The sequence below is a fragment of the Rhinopithecus bieti genome, unplaced genomic scaffold (genome assembly GCF_001698545.2).
Source record: "Rhinopithecus bieti isolate Rb0 unplaced genomic scaffold, ASM169854v2 scaffold_13577, whole genome shotgun sequence".
NCBI classification, from domain to species: domain Eukaryota; kingdom Metazoa; phylum Chordata; class Mammalia; order Primates; family Cercopithecidae; genus Rhinopithecus; species Rhinopithecus bieti.
This window is the reverse complement of record NW_016807867.1, coordinates 1,839,643-1,848,849: the sequence shown is the minus strand read 5'-3', so window position 1 is coordinate 1,848,849 and position 9,207 is coordinate 1,839,643. Positions and strand designations below refer to the sequence as shown.

At 41.6% G+C, this 9,207-nt stretch overlaps 1 protein-coding gene across 3 annotated transcripts in view; it reads right to left on the bottom strand.

Moving 5' to 3' along the window:
- Nucleotides 1-5,139: 5,139 nt before the first annotated feature.
- HRH4 (histamine receptor H4) overlaps nt 5,140-9,207 on the bottom strand; it is a 20,062-nt gene continuing 15,994 nt past the window's right edge. For 2 of the 3 annotated variants that reach the window (XM_017883983.1, XM_017883986.1), the window contains one exon: nt 5,140-8,358. In XM_017883983.1, coding sequence (XP_017739472.1) covers nt 7,543-8,358 — 816 coding nt within the window. In that variant the 3' untranslated portion in view covers nt 5,140-7,542. The remainder of the gene's footprint in view (nt 8,359-9,207) is intronic. The other variant, XM_017883984.1, reaches the window with a different exon arrangement.

Here is a 9,207-nt window from a genome sequence, read left to right as displayed (position 1 = left end):
GGTGGGCAGTCCTGGCATCCACCCTCCCCTCTAGAGACTGGTTCAGAGACATGCACAAGATACCAGCTGGGCATTCTATTGATTTTTTCCAGCATTTTTTCCCTCAATGTTACTAGGAGAGATCCTTTTTCTATCCACTTAAGAGAAACACAGACATCCATCGTTCCAGCCCTGTGCAGAAGCCAGTCTGAGAAAATGAAGTTGTTGGAGTCTCTGGCTTTGGCCATCCCTGGGGTCAGCTCTCACCACTGTCTTTATGTACTTTGGTTGTAAAAGCCAATTAGCTCACTTTTGCCCAGGTGGTTCAAATTGTGTTTCTATCATTTGTATCCAAGGGAATCCTAACTGATGGACCCCCGAGAACATAAAATTTCCAACAGAAAAGGCAATGTTTGTACTTTCCAGGGTACTCACTAAAATAATTTCATGAATCACTTTCTTTTTACTTGTAGAGTAGGGTTGCAATCTAGATGTCAAAAGGGAAGAGACAGGCAGATTAAAAGGCCTAAATGAGGGAAAGTGGAACTCTGGGGGCTGACAGGTGTCTCTGTCCACTACCAGATTCAGCAAATTGTTTTCTTGAGGGAATGTGGGCCCAATATTACTGAATCTTTCAATTTTTTGAGGCAAAAAAAAAAAAAAGTTAAAATCCCAATTTTAAGAAGAAATTTTCTCATTTATAATTCATGACAACAAATTAAATTCATCATATTGACCAGACGCATCCATGAACCACTCTCTTGGAAGCTCTGTTATGAAATGTAGAGTGAACTTACCGATTTTAGAGCTGAGCCACTGCTCCACACCTTCTTGGAGTTCCTCATTCCTCCCTCACCTCCATCACCAACACACAAAAATGTTAGACACTTCGTAAGCATTGCTAACAAGAACAGAGGAAACTTCACTGGAACAAGGGTGCTGGGTTTAGCAGCCAAGCCACTCAGCACACCCACCTAATGGAACGTGATTTGAATTAGTGCCTTAAGAAAAATACAAATTACTAACCCAGGGCAGTGGCTCACACCCGTAATCCCAGCACCTTGGGAGGCAGAAGCGGGTGAATCGCTTGAGGCCAGAAGTTCAAGACCCGACTGGCCAACATAGGGAAACCCCCATCTCTACTAAAAATACAAACATTACCTGGGCATGGTGGCACACGCCTGTAGTCCCAGCTACTTGGGAGGGTGAGGCAGGAGAGCGGTTTGAACCCAAGAGGCAGAGGCTGCAGTGAGCTGAGATTGTGCCACTGCACTCCAGCCTGGGTGACAGAGTGAAACTCTGTCTCAAACAAAAAGAAAAGAAAAGAAAAAGAAAACTACAAATTACAATATGTTATGGAGTGGTAGGCTGCTGATGGTACAGTTGAAACTGTAGGTGTGAAATCCCTAATGGCCAAAGTTCTACTTTATTATGCTTAAACACACGATGCATTTGCCAGTGATTTCTCTGTTGCCTACAAGCTTCAAGCCCATTTTTTTAGACACCACACCATAAGGCTGGAGCTAGGAGTCACACCTACTTCTCAGACTCTCTCGTCAGCTGGCTCTCAGTTAGCTTCCACCAATGGAAAACACTGGCAAGAAATGGGAAGATGGGAGATCCTGAGAAGAAACTCACTTAGCGCTTCTAGTGTGAGCTGGCATTCCTCCAGCAGCAGTGCACAGCAAGCCTCCTACTTCAATGTACCCCATCCAAGTGACCAGCAGCAGCTGTCACGGCTGTCCCCTCAACCCCATGTGGCAATCTGAGCACCAGCTGGCCCCACCCTTTGGGATGCCCAAGCCCTAACCACAAAGCATCACGAATCAATCAGAAATCCAAGTGTCAGTCCTCCCAATACTTCTCCAAGATCCTAGGTTTTGATAACATCACTTCTCCCCTTATATTCTCTCAATGCCTAAAGATGTTATCTGTTTTCTCAAAGTATTAATCTCTGGGTTAACCAATTCCCCGCATTAAATTTCTTCTGCTTGAAATAATTAACGTGGTTTCTCTTTTCTTCATTCAACTTTGACTGATAGCAGTTATTAGAATAAAATGTACTTTGTATGCTAGAATTTCTTTTCTGAACTCATATTGTGAAAACGGTTTCTTCAAATACCAAGATCTGTATTACAGGAAAATTGTTACTAAAAAGCCACAAAAATAGTTCTGTGAAATCCCAGTTAGGGCCAGATGTGGTGGCTCATGCTCGTAATTCCAGCACTTTGGGAGGCCGAGGTGGGCAGATCACCTGAGGTCAGGAGTTCAAGACCAGCCTGGCCAACATGGTGAAGCCCTGTCTCTACTAAAATACAAAAATTAGCTGGGGCATGTTGGCAGGCACCTATAATCCCAGCTACCCAGCTACTCAGGAGACTGAGGCAGGAGAATCACTTGAACCCAGAAGGCAGAGTCTGCAGTGAGACTAGATTGCACCACTGCACTCCAACCTAGGCAACAGAGTGAGACTCCATCTCAAAAAAAACAAAAATCGCTATTAGGATACTTCAGCTACTTATGTCAAAAGCTTCATGATTCATAAAAACACTTGGCCAACCAGGCGCAGTGGCACATGCCTATAATCCCAGCACTTTGGGAGGCTGAGGCTGGAAGATCAACTGAGGTCAGGAGTTCAAGACCAGCCTGACCAACATGGCGAAACCCTATCTCTACCAAAAATACAAAATGTAGCTGGGCATGGTGGTGGGCACCTGTAATCCCAGTTACTCGGGAGGCTGAGGCAGGAGAATTGCTTGAACCCGGGAGGCAGAGGTTGCAGTGAGCCAAGATCACACCATTGCACTCCAGCCTGAGAGACAGAGCAAGACTCCGTCTAAAAAACAAAAAACAAAACAAAACAAAAAAAAGTTTGACCTACAGGGTCTTTCCTAATCAGCATTTATATCCCAAAGCCCTTCTTCACTCTTCAGGAGTCCATTTCTATACACACCAACTGAAGCCAATACTTAGGAGCCAATATTCTTAGAAATGTTCTGCCAGTTATGCCAGTGGATTTGGATCTGGATTTAAGATGAGCAAATAAATGTTTAAAAATCAGATTTTATAAGCCAGCCATGTTTGGGGGAAAGAGCAGTAATTACTCATTCTAGAACAGAAGGCTTCATTTTATGAAAGCATTTGCCTGAAGATATCTTTAGAAATTTACATATGCAAATATATATTTTCAAAAAACGAGATTACCTCTTTTTTTTTTCTTTAGAAACATCCACACTGATATGATTTGGATTTGTGTCCCCGCCCAAATCTCATGTCAAATTTTAATCCCCCATGTTGGAGGAGAGGCCTGGTGGTGATTGGATGATGGGGCAGATTCCCCTTGCTGGTCTCATGATAGTGAGTTCTCAACAGACCTGGTTGTTTAAAAATGTGTGTCACCTCCCCCTTCCCTCTCTTCCTCCTGCTCTAGCCATGTAAGACACGCCTGCTTCCTCTCCACCTTCTGCCATGATTATAAGCTTCCTGAGGCCTCCCAGACATGCTTCCTGTACAGCCGGCCAACTTGTGAATCAATTAAACCTCTTTTCTTTATAAATTGCCCAGTCTCAGGTAGTTCTTTATAGCAATGCTAGAACAGACTAATACATTCACCAAACTAATAATTATGGCTATTCTCTATATATGGGAATTGTTTTAGTATTGTCTCTTCTTCTTACAATAAGTACACATTACTTTTATTATAATGGAAAAAATATTCTAAAGTTCCTCTAGTGCAAATTTTAAATTCTTGAATTTTAAAGCTAGGATTCACCTTTTGTTTGAATGAAAATGCCTCAAGTATGCCTTTTCAGTAAGCATCTACTGAGCATCTATGGAGTGCCTGGTGGTGTACTAAGAGAACCCCAAAGAAAAATTCCTGTTCCTGGAGAATCTAAACCTTATTGGCATGGCTCACAGGCATCTTTACAGTAAATAGCCAATACATGATAGACCTTCAATAAACACTTGTTTCATGAATATATGCATGTACCATTATAGGATTTATTTTTCAAACTCTTGTTTCATAGAGGATTAGCCACATTCAGTTCACTTATCACACACACATCATACTTCATCACTTCTAAGACGCAGATTGTCCACATCTCAACTCTAAAATCAGAATGAAGCTTACTGTCAATGTGATTTTTTAAAGAATTATATCAGACAATTTGCAGCATTTTCTCTTTCATAATGGTAAACGATATGGTTTGGCTGTGTCCCCACCCAAATCTCATCTTGAATTGTAACTCCCATAATTCCCATGTGTTGTGGGAGGAACCAGGTGGGAGGTGATTGGATTATGGCAGTGGGTCTTTTCTGTGCTGTTCTGGTGATAGTGAAAGAGTCTCACAAGATCTGATGGTTTTAAAAATGGGAGTTTCCCTGCACAAGCTCTCTCTCCTTGCCTGCCACCATCCATGTAAGAAGTGACTTGCTCCTCCTTGCCTTCCACCATGATTGTGAGTCCTCCCCAGCCATGTGGAACTGTAAGTCCATTAAACCTCTTTTTCTTTCCAGTCTTGAGTATGCCTTTATCAGCAGTGTGAAAACAGACTAATATAGTAAATAAAATAACAATATGTCTTGTCTTGACAGCATCTTAGATGGAATGAAATACCACATATATTCTATTTTATAAATACTTTAGAAAGTACATGTGAAGGCCGGGCGAGGTGGCTCAAGCCTGTAATCCCAGCACTTTGGGAGGCCGAGACGGGCGGATCACGAGGTCAGGAGATCGAGGACCATCCTGGCTATTACGGTGAAACCCCGTTCTTCCTACTTAAAAATACAAAAAACTAAGCCGGGTGGACGAGGGCGGGCACCTGTAGTCCCCAGCTACTCGGAGAGGCTGGAGGCAGCGCCTCGGCCGTTAAACCGGGAGGCGGGAGTTGCAGTGAGCTTGAGATCCGGCCACTGCACTCCAGCCGGGTGCAGAGCAAGGACTCCGGTCTCAAAAAAAAAAAAAAAAAAAAAAGAAAGTACATTGTGAATTGTTGGGCATGGCACTTCCTGAGTTCAACTGGGAAATGTCTTTCATAGGACCACTCCATTCCATGAACGTTCAAGCCCCCAATGATCACATGAAATCCACAACTAGTAATTTATATAAATGCTAAAATCAACAGCACACAAGTAGCAAGTTTATAAAAATGTGTACATTTATGAGAGTTTATTTCTCAAATTTTTCAAATTATTATTGAATGTTAAACATGTATTTCTCATATTGAACTTTAATAAGGCATAAGTGTATACAAACATGTACATTTCTAAGCACTCATGTACTTAAAAGACTTTTGTATTTTAATGTTTGAAGTTAATCAAAGTTTAAAGTTTCTAAGAAACATGAAAATGACTAAACGGTGTAAGAACTGCAAAGTTATGAAAGAAACACCATTAAAATCTTATTGGAGAGATGAAATTAACTATGAGAAAAATGAAATTTTGTGACAATGACAGGCAGAGAACACTACAAGAAAGAGAACAATTTCAAAATTTTTTAGTGGGGTGTGGTGGCAAGTGCCTGTGGTCCTAGCTACTCTGGAGGCTGAAGTAGGAGGATTGCTGAAGCCCAGGCAGTCAAGGCTGCAGTGAGCTGAGAGCATGCCACTGCACTCCCGCATGGGCAATAGAGCAAGACCCCATCTCAAAAGAAAATTTTTAAAAAGGACAAAACGTCACCAAACTAATAAAATGTGAGTCGTCTATAAAGTATAACCTATACTAACTACATAATAAAGGAATATCTCTGAGCAGTGCAATGTAAACTATTGGGCAAATGCATTAAAAACATTAAATAAATACAACAATATTTTAAAATAATAATTTACACCCAGGCGATAATTATTGTGGTGGCTTGTGCCTATAATCCAGGCACTTTGGGAGGCCAAGGCGGGAGGCTTATTTCAGCCCAGGAGTTTGAGACCAGTCTGACCAACATGGCGAGACCCTGTCTTATCAAAATAAAAAAAAATTCCAGCTTGGCCAACATGGCAAAACCTCATCTCTACTAAAAATACCAAAATTAGCCAGGCATGGTGGCATGCACCTGTAATGCCAGCTACTCAGGTGGCTTAGGCACAAGAATTGCTTGAACCTGGGAGGCAGAGATTGCAGTGATCCCTGATCACGCTACTGCACTCCAGCCTGGGTGACAGAGCAAGAGTCTGTCTCAAAAAAACTTTAAAAAAAAATTTTTTTTTAAATAATTTTTGACATCCAACCTGGGCAACACAGTGAGACTTCATCTCTACAAAAATAATTTTTTAATTATCCAGGTGTGGTGGCGAGTACCTGTAGTCCTACATACTTGGGAGGCCGAGGCAGGAGGATTGCTTAAGCCGAGAAGTTCAAGGCCGCAGTGAGCTATGATTGCATTGCTACACTCCAGCCTGGGAGACAGAGCAAGATGCTGTATGCTGTTTTAAACAAATAGTTTTTTTTGTTGTTGTTGTTGTTTTTTTAGACAAAGTCTTGCTCTGTTGCCAGGCTGGCAACCTCTGCCTCCCGGATTCAAGCGATTCCCCTGCCTCAGCCTCCCATGTAGCTGGGACTACAGGCATGCAGCGCCACACCCAGCCAATTTTTTTGTAGTTTAGTAGAGATGGGGTTTCACCATGTTGGCCAGGATGGTCTAGATCTCCTGACCTCATGATCTGCCTGTCTTGGCCTCCCAAAGTGCTGGGATTATAGGCATGAGCCACCATGCCCAGCCAACAAATAAAAATTTTAAAAAATAATAATTATTGACATCTACTAGTTCAGTGACTGTATACGAGGTCTATCTAGTTAAATCATGTAGTCCCTTCACCATCTCTTAGCCTTCCTCTTCCATATTTTCTCACAAAAGGAAGCTGATGTGGAAGCTGGAAGAACAGAACAGGAAGAAATGGGACAAGTCATACTTTCAACCATTGGTGACAATTGCCTATCCCTTGCCTTCTGATCCTGTGACCACAAGGGCCTCCAAAATAACTTCACTGAGGACCTTTGAGAGCTGCCGTCATCAACTCTTTTCTCTCCCACACTACGCTTTCTTCCTTACTGGGATTAGGAACATAAAATCTGGACACACACAGGAGCTCACCTGGGCACATCCCCGTTCCCTGCTCTTGCCAACTCAAACCCTACCTCACCCACCCACTGATCAGAACAGAGTTGGGCATTACCAGCCAGGAGGTTCTTTTTCCTATTGCATGCTTTAGGGAATGATTTTCAAACTGGATAAGTTTCTGTTACTATAAAATAAAAAAGAGAAATTCACTTAAGATTGTATTATACATGGAACATAGAAAACAAAACTGGATTTTTGTAATCAGCATGATATAAAGATCTAAAAGACAAGGAAGAGGTGAAGACTAAGAAGAATATAGTACTATTATGACTACAAGTTTACAAAAATATTATCAAGTCATAATTATACTGCTATTATTCACTGGAGTAATTTTCCATTGACTTCAAAGTGCAGATCTGTTGGTAGAATGAAAAGGGCAAGATAAAGGGCAGACCCAATCCATTTAGGTGAGATTGAGACTAAAATTTACAGAAGTGAGAAAATTGTCTTTAAGAAGATACTGACCGACTGTGTGGTGATGGTAGAGGTTGCTTTTTTATAAAAAATATTTTCGAGAAAGCCTTTTGAAAGCGCTTGTGACACAATGGATACAAAAGAGGATTGACAAAGGAATTGAACCACTGAAGCCAAAATGCAATTCTGTACCAAACTGATTTAGGACCTGTCTCTGAGGAGTAAAATGAAAGAACAATTGTGAACAGAGAATACGGAGCCCAGCAAACAGCAAAAACTCCTAAGAGAATGGCCAGTGACTTGGCTAATCTCCTGGCTCTAAGCAGTTCAGCATGTTCCCTTTGGTGAAGAGCTACAGAATCTGATTGGGAGAAGGAACCCATTTTGGAAGCAATTCTATTGCTATTCATCTTGGTTCTTAAGGAAGACATGAGACTGCTCTTTCTCCTCTGTCTCTCTGAATGAAGCGACACAGGCATTTCTGTCGATGCAGAAAGAGATCCCCTTGAAGACAGTCCACGTCTGAATGACTGTCCACAGATGTTGGAACAGACAGCAGTTGGTCCAGGATGGCTTTGGCACCTACTGAGACGATCACGCTTCCACAGGCTCCAATAAATATTCATGTTGAAATAAGCGACTAAGATAACTGGGATCAGGAACTCCAAGAATGATGTGATGGCAAGGATGTACCATTCCGAAAAAAATCCAGGTTCACATTCACTACCTTCATCCTTCCAAGACTCTGAAACTAGAATCATTGGCCCATTCACTAAGAAGGCCAGCACCCAAACGGCCACCATCAGAGTGACAATCTTCGAGATCCCAGTATGCTGAGTTCTATAAGACACCTAGAAGAGACCAAACAAATTATTTTCAATATAATGAATGTATATGGAATGCATAAAGTATCTCACAGGTCCTTAGACATTTCAGGGATGTGCAAAGGATGGAGACATTAACTAACCTGGGTATCATGATGTGGACCAGGACAGAGGGTTTGACTTCAGAAGAGCCTGGGCCAAGATGCAGACTTTCTTAATGGGTTTCAGGGGGAGAAAACTGTAACCTTCAAGGTTAAATCCCTGATACTACAGCAAATGTCAAAGCCAATGTGTCAAATAAGAAAGCAGGTTTTCCTAATTGACACTAATCTGAATGTCAAACAACTGAAGTTGGGCGCACCTTACCACAGTATTGGTCAATCTGCAGGCTGAGCATGACCAGATCTTTTTAATGAAACAGAATAGTTGATGTCAGAATGCATCACATATAGTGAGGGTAGGTGTTCTTTAATGATGTTTCATCAAATAAAGCAATATGTCTTTGGGAATAGAGATACATATATTTCAAGAGAAATGCAGTTTCTCTGAATTACAGCACCAAATGCATTTCTCACTGTAGTCACAGTCAAAAAAGTTTGAAAGCCCTTGCCTTGTCTGATTCCAATATACAGAAAGAACCTGCTCTGTGGTTTTTGCTGAGACTTCAAGGTAGAATCAGAAAGAGAAAGGACTCTCATCACTACCAAGAAGATTAAGCACAGACAAAAAGACTTTTTTTTTTAGTTTTTATTTTATTTTATTTTTTTATTTTTTTATTTTATTTTTTTTTGAGACGGAGTTTCGCTCTGTTGCCCAGGCTGGAGTGCAGTGGCCTGATCTCTGCTCACTGCAAGCTCCGCCTCCCGGGTTTACACC